The sequence below is a fragment of the Thermobia domestica genome, chromosome 11 (assembly GCF_964235325.1).
Source record: "Thermobia domestica chromosome 11, izTheDome1.hap1.1, whole genome shotgun sequence".
In the NCBI taxonomy this organism is placed as follows: domain Eukaryota; kingdom Metazoa; phylum Arthropoda; class Insecta; order Zygentoma; family Lepismatidae; genus Thermobia; species Thermobia domestica.
Genome location: NC_137464.1, coordinates 100,009,540 through 100,022,058, shown reverse-complemented (window position 1 = coordinate 100,022,058; position 12,519 = coordinate 100,009,540). Strand labels below are relative to the sequence as shown.

Here is a 12,519-nt window from a genome sequence, read left to right as displayed (position 1 = left end):
GACGCGTCGCCATTGTTATCCGTGCCAAAGTTGGACACACTGACAATAAGGTAGGCAGTCATAATATTCTGGCTGATGTGTGCGTATATTTTAACTCGTATATTTTGTCTCGACTCGAATTCGAGTCGAGTCGAGACAGAGACTGTCGAGTCGAGACAGAAACATACTTTCGAGTCGAGACAACATTTTCTCGAGACGAGTCGAGACAGACTTAAATCTCGACTCGACTCGACTCGAATGCATCCCTATACGTTGTAGAGAATGGGGGAGAGGCAGGAACCCTGCGGAACTCCCGCTCGAATACTTCTTGACGTGGTGGTACGGCGTACATGGTGTACATGGAAACTCCTGTTTTGCAGATAGTTGTGTAACACTTTCACGAGGTAGGTTGGGAAACTCGCTTGCATGAGTTTATGAATGAGACCTTCGTGCCACACTTTGTCAAAGGCCTTTTCTATGTCCAAGAAAAGGCCTAAAGTGTGCCCATGTTCGTTAAATCTGAAAGTGATGTCATCTGCCACTCGCACCAGTTGGACTGTCGTGCTGTGTCCGGGTCGAAAACCAAATTGATGCGGCGGGAGGATGTCCTGGGCTGTGATATGCTGCTGCAGGCGCCGTTGGATGACTCTTTCCACAAGTTTGCTGAGGTGAGATAACAAACTGATAGGGCGGTGGGTTTTGAGTTCTGATCTGTTCCCCAGCGTCTTAGGGATGAGTATGACTCTTGCGTCCTTCCAGGCTGGAGGGAAGTGGCCTGTGTTGAAGCTGGCGTTGATCAAACGGCAAAGGAGCACTATGACTTTCCTTGGTGCGTGTTTGAGTGCTTGAGGTGGGATGCGATCCGGTCCAGCGGCACGGTGGGTCAGGAGATGCTTTACAATTTCTTCCACTTCTCTTGGGCGTACCAGTGGGGGTGGTTCAACATTTGAAGGTGATTGGCAGTGTGGATGGAGTGCTCAACTGCCTCCAGCGTCTCGGCGTTGAACCTGAAGTCCCCAATGGGCCAATCGAATGAAGATTGCCCCTTATGAAAACAAGGATAGCTTTAACATGTGGAAAAGGTCGAGATCTCACATATTCCCTTTTATTGTCGGTGGTTAATGGCATGTCATTTCCGTTGAGGAAAAAAAAAAGAGAGAGAGAGAGACCTTTCAATGTATAACACTCGACCCTTTGCCTCTTCTTGTTTCTACCAGAACTAACATGGGTTTGTGGCCAGAAAAGACAAGGCAATAAAAACATAAAAGTGAAAATTGGTTGTTTCTGCAACTCCAGCATCTTCCTGAAATAAAAGATGAGCGGCTACTAAAAATTCGGTTGTTATAGAAATATGCTTTGTAGATCATCGCTATTGTACTGTATTTTATATATATATATATATATATATATATATATATATATATATATATATATATATATATATATATATATATATATATATATATATATATATATATATAAAACTTGAACGTGTATAGAAAATACATTTGTATTTCTTATTTAGTTTGTTAGTTGCCTTCTTGGCTTAAGATAAGAATACGCGTGCCGTGTGTGGTAGTAATACTTTTTTCGTGAAATTCTTAGTTCGTATGTTTTGCGTTTTAAAAAAGTAAGCCATTCGTAGTTTCGGCGCGATTATATGATATAGGCCTAATGAAGAGAACAAAAAAAAAAACTTGTTTCAGGCATCCAACAGACAAAAGTTGTCATCATATTTGTACAGTGCTGGGAATAGCCAAGACGAAATACCAGTGAAGAGGAAAAATCTCGGTACTCCCGAAAAAATTAAGCAAAGAAGAAACGAGTCAACAGTGAAACCTGAGCACAGATCACAAAATTACAGGCAAGAATGGGAGTCCTACAGTGATTTTAAGGGGTGGCTTCCCCTGTTAGTGGCAATTCTAAAAGAGCGAAGTGCATCGTGTGTAATACGGAATTTACAGCGGAACTAACCGTGAAAAAAAATCACGCGAAAGGGAAAAATCAAATTAATAATAAACGGGGTGTATCATCTGTTCAAAAGAAAGTATACTTTCGTTTATTCAGCCCGCGGATACACAGCAAACACACATAAATGAAGCGGAAATACGGATGTGTGGTTTTATAGCGGAACACAATCTTTCGCTTCGAACGGCCGATCATTTAAGTGTTATACTACGAAAGAGTTTCCCTGACTAAAATCGCTGCTGAAGTGTCTTTAGAACGCATTAAAGCAACAAACATAATAAAGCATGTTATTGGGAAAGTGCACTCGGAGGGATTAGCACAATATTTGAAAACTCGTAAGTTAAGCATAATTGCAGACGAGTCTACTGATATAGCCACTATACGCTGCTGAAGTCGTCTGCTATGAATTTTACTGGGCGCAGCCATATTGGTTACAAACAAACTGTTGTCAAGGTGGTTGCTAAGGCAGTTTCAATGGCGTCGTATGTAGCACCTGGAAGCCTTGTGAAATAAACTTAAAATTATGAAAAAAAAAAAAGGCAAATCTTTTCACGAATAGCAATGAATTTATTTACTCTATGTGTATAGGAAGCATATATTTATCATAATATGAAAGAAAATTACTCAACATTTTAACTACTGTGATAGCTAATAACTTGCTGGCGTGAGTGACAACAAGTGAGTGACAATCCTAAGCATGTACATGAGGACCCTATAATAATTATTTTAGATTGAGATTAATTAAAATTATGGAAAATTGTTATGCTATACATTTCTGCCATATTGTTTGTTTATCTTCAGTGAAAACGTTTAGTATGAAAGGAACTTGTTTTTTTTTTTTTTTTTTAATTAATGATTAGATATTCGGAGTAAAGGGATAATTACAGCGCTAGAATAACCAATCCATTTTAAAACATACAATTACGAATACTTGATGTCAGAAACTTAGCATCTCCTTGTGGAAATAATTTCCTAATTTATTCTTCATTTTGTTTTGTTAGCGAGTGTCCATTCCCTGCTTTGAACTGGTAAAGTTGAAAGGTGCCACCAGAAATGATTATTTAAAAGGTATAATTCTCTGACTATCCTATCTAATGTCCTATTGTTAACTGAATTATTTTCTTTGCGTCTGCCACGAACTGCGTAAAGATTTTAACACGCCAGATACACATCAGTGTTTCTTTCAGAATAAATGTTCTAACCGTTTTCTGCTGTTCTTAAGTAAGTACATACCAAATATATACTTAATATTTTCTTCGTACCTTAGGTTACATTAATATTAAAATCTATCATGATATCTAGGATAAAAATTAAATTTACATAATATTTATTTTATATTCTTTATGATTTATTTAAGCTGTCCGTCCTGACCGAGGTATTTATACGGTTTTTCCTCAGTCACACCAGGCAAATGCAGATATTGCACATTTAACATAGGTTCTACCCTACTACACCTTTCCATATTCTTCCCCCTCCTCTATCGCGACGCCTTAGATACCTAAACAACAAATCAAGTTCAAATTCTGCGTAAGCTCAAAGGAAGGCTGTCAGGTATCTGCTTGTATGTGGTTATAAGATTGGGTGAGGAGGTGGAAGCGAAAACGATTAAAAAATACGTTTACTAAATACAGTACTTGAACGGTTTGGATGAAGGGAAATTTTATCCGGAAAAGGGAAATTCTGAAGCTTGTGAAGGGAAAACGGCTCTGAAGGAATTGGCATCACTGCTCTGTGGTGGAATTATTAAGTTGTTTCTGTGAACGTTCTTTTAAATCGTTTCATTAACACCGGTAGCATAAAATAAAGTGGAAGTATAAACACAGTTTCAGATTCTTACTAAATGTGAAGTCATAATGGCTGGTGAGGCGTCTCTCAAGTTAGAATTCATGTGCAAAGAAGAAATCGACTATGGCTTTCCTCAAGAAGATCCACTCGAGGGGAAAGGATGGACATACGAACTGACGGCTGACAACAAAGAATTAATATTATCTACAACGGAAGGAAACCAAACAAAGGAGGAGGATGTAGCTATGTATTCTTCGGATGTGAAACCAAACGTTGATGACGTGAAATCAGAATTTGCAGTTGAAGAGCCTACATTTGAAAATAATATAGAAACGCTAAGAAAACTAGTGGCTCAAGAGACTTGCGACTCATACTCTAATAACTACAAACAATTAACAACAAAAAATTTAAATTCAGTTCGGCCACAAAGGTAATGTTAAGGTTTCCATCTAGTGGCTGGTTCATTTTGATAACACAGTTACATGGGTTCGGAAATTTTATAAATTAAAGCAATGGTTTTTTTTTGAAATTTTGCGGGTGAGAACTTTTTGCTTAAGGTATTTTTTTGGGAGTATGTTTACTACAAGGGGTCCACAACAACCACAAAATTTACAAGAGAAATGAATGATGCAAGTACTTAGACGTAACAGTACCTAACCAAATCTAACCTAAGGTAACCTGAACTAACTTTAACTAATCTGATAATAGTAGAAATAAGCGAAATTCTATCATTTTTTTGGAAAATTATGCTGGACCCATACACTAATATAACATAAACTAACCAATCCTAAACTAAAATTACCTAAACTAGCCTAATGTGAGCAGATATTACCAAAATTGTGACTTTTTTTTTTTTTTTTTTGAGAAAAGAGCTGGACCCCTAGAGAAAAGAGCTGGATGTTTTAGGTTAGGTTAGGATTATTGGATTTGGAGGGCCAGAATTCTTTGCTTAAAATTCGTACTTCGTATTTTTTCCGTGTAATTGATGGTTTAATACAAGTTAGGTTATATTAGGTCGGGTTCACTTAAGCAGACGGTTCTACCAAATAGGTTTTCAGGTAAAATACGATATGTACGATATGAAACATTTTTCTTGAAAAGAGGAGAGTGTGAATATAAGTAGTAACTGTCAATGCAGAGCATATTGAAATGAATTTTGGGGTTAGCTTTAGAGTTGCCCATTCCGTTCCTTTTATATATATATATATATATATATATATATATATATATATATATATATATATATATATAAATTAGGATCATTTACAGGAGAAATGAGGTAAGAAATTATGATTTAGAGTTCTTATGTGATGTTTAGGTGTGTAAGTTTGGCAGTAAAGTTATGTTTAATACAAGAAAAGATATGTGGAAGTTTGTACTATTTACAAGACGCGCAAGGTTTCATAATTCAGCAGCATGCCCATTTTATGTCGAGAACAGAACCCAACGAACCCCTGCGGGGCTTCTAACTCGTTCCTACTACTACTTATACTATGGGTTTCTGTAGCAAAAATGCACGTTGTAATGTTTTTACTGTTTTTTGTGAATTTGAAACTGGAGGGGCAACTCTAAACTTGTATAGTCGAATTTTGAGTGGTAGTGAAAGTATTGTATGTATAAGTGTTCTCTTCCACTATCCTCGTATATGCGTATATCTCCCATCGCTGACGCGGCTGCTCCCTACGGACGCACCCTCTCGCTGAGGGTCGGGCCCTGCTGCTGCGCTCCTACACTGACTCGGTTAGATAGCATTCGTGCTTTTTAATGGCCACCTAGTACAATTTTTTTCATGTTTTATGCACTCTAGTTTTTATGCCATACGCCAACAATGTATTAATATTGATCCGTCCTGAAGTCAATCTGCAAGTAAGAATGAAGCTCCTTATTTAAAGCCTGTGACAAACATCTTGGCATTTCAGCTAAACGAATAAGCAGACAAACTACAGTGCGATCAGGTGATAGGGGATAGACGTGGATGTGTACAAACTAAACGTGGCAATACCGCTGGCCTCTCATTTGCTAGCAGAATTTAAAGGGAACTCGGAGCGCCGCCTTCAAATGCCAAGATGTTTGTCACGCCGTTTAGTGTATGCTCTGCTAAAAGAAATACAAAGCTCTACCTAACCTAAAAATTTAAGAAATGTGTCAAAATTTGATAGAACCGCCTGCTCGAGTAATGCCGTTAGGTTATGTTATGTTGTTAATAATTACCCCTACGTAATATCAATTCATTTCTGCCGTAAACATTGTGTTTTTTACCTGATTGTTGCCCGCCAGTTCCAAAATTATTCCAAAGCAATATTTCGCGAGAAATAGGTATGGGAAATACCTTGAACCTAAACTAATTATCTACAGTTTGGAAGTGACACGGCACACATTGACTAGCTGTACATAAAAACAGAAGTGATCAACACCACGCAAACAAAACTTATGTGGCTTTATCTCGATGAACTAATGATTATTATTGGTTACACATTTCTCACTAATTCTTGTATAGTCCGCAGCAAATAACTTGCAACATGAGCATGTAAGTTTATTGTGAAGCTACGCCTAACTGCACAGGGAACCAACATAACGGCTAAGTGGCACGAATCACGCCAGAAGAACCTTCGGCATCCTCCCCTGCATACTTATTTTGGAGCAAAAGACTTCGTCTTTTCACAATAAACTTAGATTCCCATGTTGCAGGTTTTTTGCTGCGGACTGTACATATTTCAAGGTGGGTGCTCTACGATAGTCTTTCTTATATAGGGCATTCTGTTAAAAAGAAAGAAAAAAAAAAAACGTAACTGAAGGGGATCTGAAAATTTCCGAAATTCAAACATGAAATGTGCTATAGCTACTGACAAAAAAGGGCGTTTGTGACTTTACCCAGGATTTAGCTCGAATGCGTCTAGCCACATTTCCGAAAGGCTCTCAAAAACATTAGCAAAACAGAATAATATAGTATTCTAAGAAACAACGGTTGCACATTAATAGTAAGGAACCATACATATATTCATTGTATATCTACCTATTTAATAGGAAGTCAACTTCTTGTATCTTCAGGGATCTATTTTGGTGTGTGGACCTGCATTCCTTCATATAAGTTCACTTTAGCTAAAGGGGGGGGGGGGGCGTGATAAGAAGTATTGTGGCCACTAAAACAGCACAAATTTTATCTAACATAGTCAGGACAGGAGGGAAGAATGTTGGTTCAAATAAAAGCGAAAGGATGCGTCAGTTTGGAGCGGGCGCGTCACCGATTGTGGGTATACATATATCCGAGGACAGCGCAGAACACTGTATATAGCATTAAAAAATTACCTTATGTGTTAAACTATGTATTTGTACGCTACTAAAGATGTTAGAGGTAACATCAAGATATGTTTTCATTGCTTGCATATTTGTGTTCCAAAGTAACGTAACACATTAGTAACGTAAATTTGGTAATTATATAAATCGCTTTACTCACAGATATTTCTATAGTTGTGCGTCATGACTTAGCACATTGACTTCTAATCAGGAGAAAAATGGATCTGGAAAGGTAGGGTCCAATGACGTCACACCATCCCTTGTGCTTATCTTTACCCCTTTGTAATGTTTTGGAAAGTGTAGGGACGCTATATATATATATATATATATATATATATATATATATATATATATATATATATATATTTTTTTTTTTTTTCGAAGTGCGGTACGTCGTCCTCCCGCGTTTGCCTTTAACTGTTAGAGGACGCCCTGCGATTTAAAAGAAATTGTATACTTTCACGTTGGCGGCCCTAGTAGCTCTGCTAATTGTCAGAGGGACGTGAACTATTCCTCGTTCGAAAGCTCATGGAACAAGTTTGTGCCCCCCCCCCCCCCGTTTCAAAGTAGTAGAAGAAAAAAATGATTTTTTTTTGGCTTTCTGGGACTTTAGCAGCCCTATTCACCGTTGTAAGTCGAAAAAAAAGTCTGATATGTAGACCAGACATTGGGTGCAATCATATATAAGAAAGAGAAGGGCGTAGCAAGGGGTATAAGAATTCGTAACCTCGTACTTCCCCTGTATATTTTTACTATTGAACTGTGGTCTAGACTCTTGTTGGCAGCCCTAGCGATGCCCCCAATTGTCACAGAGATTTAAGCCATATATCGTTGGAGAAGGTTCTAGAATACAAGTCCCCCAATATGAGTTAGTAGTTATGTTGGTTCCTTTCTGTACCAAAGTTTAATATTTAATTCAGATATTACTGCCGAGCGAGCGTTATCGAATGGGAATAGGAAGGGGGACCTGTGTTCTAGAGCGTTACCCGTCGTTGAAAATCTTATGGTACAGAGATTCCCACGAGGTGACTCTTGTGACCCCCTGTGGCCAAGTCGTAAAAGAAATAAAAATAAAACAATGTTTTAAAAATACATTTTTTCAAAGTTTGTAGGACTATGGCAACACTGTTATTTGTTGTACACAGGAGAAAAAGTTCTCACATATACGCCAAATATTAGTGACCATTGTATGAAAAAATGAAGGATGTATAACAATGGAGAAAATATTCGGAACGACGTACCCACGTAAACCATTCTGTATATTTTTCTATGGACTGTAGTCTATCCTCACGTTGGCATCCCTTGCGACCCCTAATTGTGACAGACATTTGAGTCTGATAACAATGGAGAAAATATTCGGAACGACGTACCCACGTAAACCATTCTGTATATTTTTCTATGGACTGTAGTCTATCCTCACGTTGGCATCCCTTGCGACCCCTAATTGTGACAGACATTTGAGCCATACCTCATTGTAGAACTCAAGAGACAGATTCCAACAAGGTAGCTTTTGTTCCCTCCTTACGTACGACAAATGACAGTTTTTCCATAGCCCCATACACTTTGAAAAAGTGTAGTTATTTACTTCTTCTTCTTTTAGAGATTGGTCACAGTGGCACAAAAGTTATCTCGTTGGAATTTGTCTCATAAGCTTTCCAACGAGGTATGATTTATGTTTGTGACAATTAGGAACAAGTTTTCGCTCCCGAAGGAGTGACGGGTATGGGGAAATGGAGACATTCATATTCCCCCCTCCTACCTTTCCGCTTAGGAACCCCCAATATGAATGAAATCCACACCGTTTGGAAAATTTTATCCTTCCTAAAGAGATTGACACCTGAATCATCTCTGTAGATTAAGTAAGAGTTGAGCTACTGAATTTTGAACTGCTGTCTGTATCAGAGACACCAGTCCTCTAAAGATTAATTTTAGCCCTGCTTTAGATACTTCATTTCACTTACAGTGGTAACTAGATACTGTGTGTGTGAATCCGATATTCATTTTTATTCGATAAGTGTAATAAATTATGAGTTTTAGCTTTCTAGAATTTAGAAAACTGTAAGAATGTCCCTAGCTACAAGCCACGAAGAAAGTTCCATTCGTTTATTCCACTTTCCGAATTTGAACCTCTTGTTTAAGCCGCTGTGTAACCTATCGTAGAAGTATGTATTTGACATCATGCTTCCCCTAGTAGCAGAGTGAAGTAAATCTTAAGATGATTTTCTGGAATGAAGAAGGATGTAGGAAATTCTCTACTGACAAGCAACGAAAAAATTCTCGATCGTTGTATTTAAACTTGTTTCAAACTTAGGCATCTGAACAGCTCCTTTTGTGCTTCTAACTGCGAATGATATAATTTGAGATCGCGTCACTCCTTTTAGGCGAGTAAAATTGAGAACTTACTTCAGAATTAAGAGGAATGTAAGAATATCCCTAGGTGCAAGCCATGAAAAATTTCCCTACCGTTTTATTTGAAATATGTTTAGAACTTGAACCACCTATTGCCAATTATTTTGCTTACAACCGCAGAAGGTATAATTATAATCTGAAATCAGTGGAATAAATCATGAGTTACTTTCTTTCTAGATTTTAGACGGACATCAGAATGGCCCTAGATGCAAACCATGCAGTAATTTCTATTTGTTTCATTGAAGAATAGATTTAGAATAGATTTACTAATACAAAATAACTATATAAAGTGTTTTTTTTTTTTGACAAAATAGACTCTTAATAGCTTTTTAAATTGTACCTTATACACGAGGTTGGTTTCTTCTGTGCAGGTTTCTTTGAAGGCAGATTGTCATAAATTTAAGTTAGTTTCTAAGTAACGTTAATCTCAATCTTTATTAAGGAGCAGCAACATTTTCTCAGATAATTTGCTCATAGTACATTTGAAAAGTGTATATTATAAGTGGTACTGCCATAGAGACGCATGCAATCGGAAACGAACGTCCGAAGTAAGTGTTGGGCGTAATCACACATTTCACTGTCCAAATGAGGCTGGCATAAAACATAAATGCGTAAATATAGATAAAGCAAGTATATATATAAAATCTGATGGCAATATCGAGGGAAGAATCGTAGGGCCTACGCACAAGAGGAAAAGCCTATATTCAGTACCCTTCCATCTATCAATATATTGTACACTTCGGCATTTCTATGCAAATTCACTTGGAATCTTAGGTGATAGTTCATCAAGGCGTTGTGAAAGCTTTCTAATAAGCGACGCGCGTAATCGATTGTTTAGAGGATCCCTGATGCACATGTTCAGTTATTTTCGCATTACACCCAAGAGCATCAAGTTTAAATAATCTAAAAGGAATTGAGAAACTAATCCTATAGGAAGATTATTTGAGAGAGGAGAGGTGCCCACATGATGTTCTGACTGAGACTGATGTTTAAAAGACTCGTCACTTCGTAGAGGAGCATCAAACTGAGGAAAGATCATCCTGCCATCATAATCTCCTTCCATAATGCATTTTTCACATGCGTAATAACTGTTATGTGGCTTGATTGACTTCAGAAAAGCTCGGGCTGGTGCATCACAAATGAAAGCACATTTCTGAGCTCTGATTGTGAATTGTACTCCATTAACATTCAACCCTTCCTTTAAAAGTGTTTGAAATTCTGAAATGAAATCCTCCAAATATGCCTTAAGATCAGTTGGTTTGCTACAACCGTAGAAATCACCAATAATGAAAGGATCTCTGCATTTGATTCCCGAATAAGGCACAGAATGGGCCACAGCTGTCCGGAAGAGCTTTTAAATATCGGAAGACCGTCAACATTAATATACAAAGATATGTCTCGAGCTGTCTTGCAGTGAAGATCACACTGTAGGGCGTCGGCTAATCCTCTCGTTAATCCATAATGAAAATATAATCCCCCTGCAATTTGTTTAGGCTCTATCGTAATTGTTCTTGTTTTCATAAATGTTTCTGAATGTGAGAGTAGATCAGAATGACCAAACACGAAGCAAAGCAGTCACTGCTCTGCTAGTTATATTATGCTTCTGTACCCACGACCGCAACTCAACGCTTACACGACCATTTTCTACATTTATACCAGACATAGAATTGTTAATGTTATCCTCGTTGTCACCATGTGTAATGTCACTTTGTGCACTATTTTCAACATCACTAATATTGAATTCACTACATTCATTGAATTCTATGTCACTAACACTGACTTCACGTGCTGATGTACATGTGCTGTTTTCTTGTACGGAATAAAAGTCATCTTTGTCGCAAACAATGGTACTGTCTGATTCATTATTCGTAGAGTTAAACACTTGCCACTCTATCTTCAAACTGTCGATTGACATCTCTCCTTATTCTTTTGTATGCAGTTGAAGATAAAACACGGTGGTCACTTTTAGGCATCTGTACTCAACAGAAGTTTTTTTTCTGCAAAAGAAATATAAATGCTTCTATTACACATTAACTCTATATTTCATTAGGGATAGTTTTGCAACAAAATTTCGTGGAAGACCAGTTATTTGTAATTCCTGTGTATTAGAACTTTTTCTTTAAATCATCTAAGGGAATAAAAGTTGATCCAAACAAGTTTGAAACCCACACTTAAGCCAGCAGCACTGGCAGCAAGTGCTGCAGACTCTTTGTCATTTATTTTTGTACCCTGAGATCAGTAGATGGTTCTTAGAAAACCGGAGATGGGGCTTTTAAATGAGTATTTAGAAAATCAGGAATATAAGAAAACAAATAGGATAGGATGCAGTTACACGGACGTATACGTATACGGAAAGATGCGAGTCCACATCGGGATAAAAACTAACACTTGTAAAATCTCAATCACGAAGAAATTAAAAATAATGTTAAAAAGGGTTGGCAAATTGGATAAGTGCCCTCATTTGTTACACTATGTGCCCTTTCAATTCATGATGTAACTGGTTCTAAATCATAAGATTTTACTGGAGGTGCTGCAATAGTTAATTTTATTAACAATCCTGAATTTACTTGTCTAATTTTCGCAATAAAATTGTCATTTTTGTATCAGAAATGTATGGTTAAAATATTAGTGTTGGAAAGTAGTTAGGGCTAAAATAGTACTATTAAATGTTCGTTTGACATTTCTGAAATTGCTTTACAACCTTTTAGTAATATAAGAACACGACTGAGGTTTGTACAGTTCTATCGTACATGGAAACTTCAGAAAAGGCTACTTTTCCTCTGCAATGATTAAGAAAGTAGTACCAAGAAAAAAATTGTAAAGATAGTGTTTCAACACTGATTTGGTGATACTAAGTTAAGCTCTGAGAAACTTAGACATTTAGCAAGATTAGAAGCCATTTTATCAGGAAATAGTACATTTTTAGTTTTCAATTACAACTGGTGCTTAAGCAGTAAAACTACTAAAAATATATTATCAAATAAACCGAATTAAAGACCGCCCTGGTGGTCTAGTGGTTAGCGTCGCTGAATACATACTGAGGAGTCCCGGGTTCGATCCCCGGCGCTGCGATGGTTTCCAAGG

The 12,519-nt window shown here is 37.4% G+C and overlaps 1 protein-coding gene across 2 annotated transcripts in view; it reads left to right on the top strand.

Moving 5' to 3' along the window:
• The first annotated feature begins 3,668 nt into the window (after nucleotides 1-3,668).
• Nucleotides 3,669-12,519, top strand: part of LOC145664317 (uncharacterized) — a 36,404-nt gene continuing 27,553 nt past the window's right edge. For both annotated transcript variants that reach the window (XR_014127354.1, XM_081730878.1), the window contains exon 1: nucleotides 3,669-4,162. Coding sequence is in view for 1 of the 2 variants with exons in the window: in XM_081730878.1 (XP_081587004.1) it covers nucleotides 3,801-4,162 (362 nt within the window). In the remaining variant the exon portion in view is untranslated. The remainder of the gene's footprint in view (nucleotides 4,163-12,519) is intronic.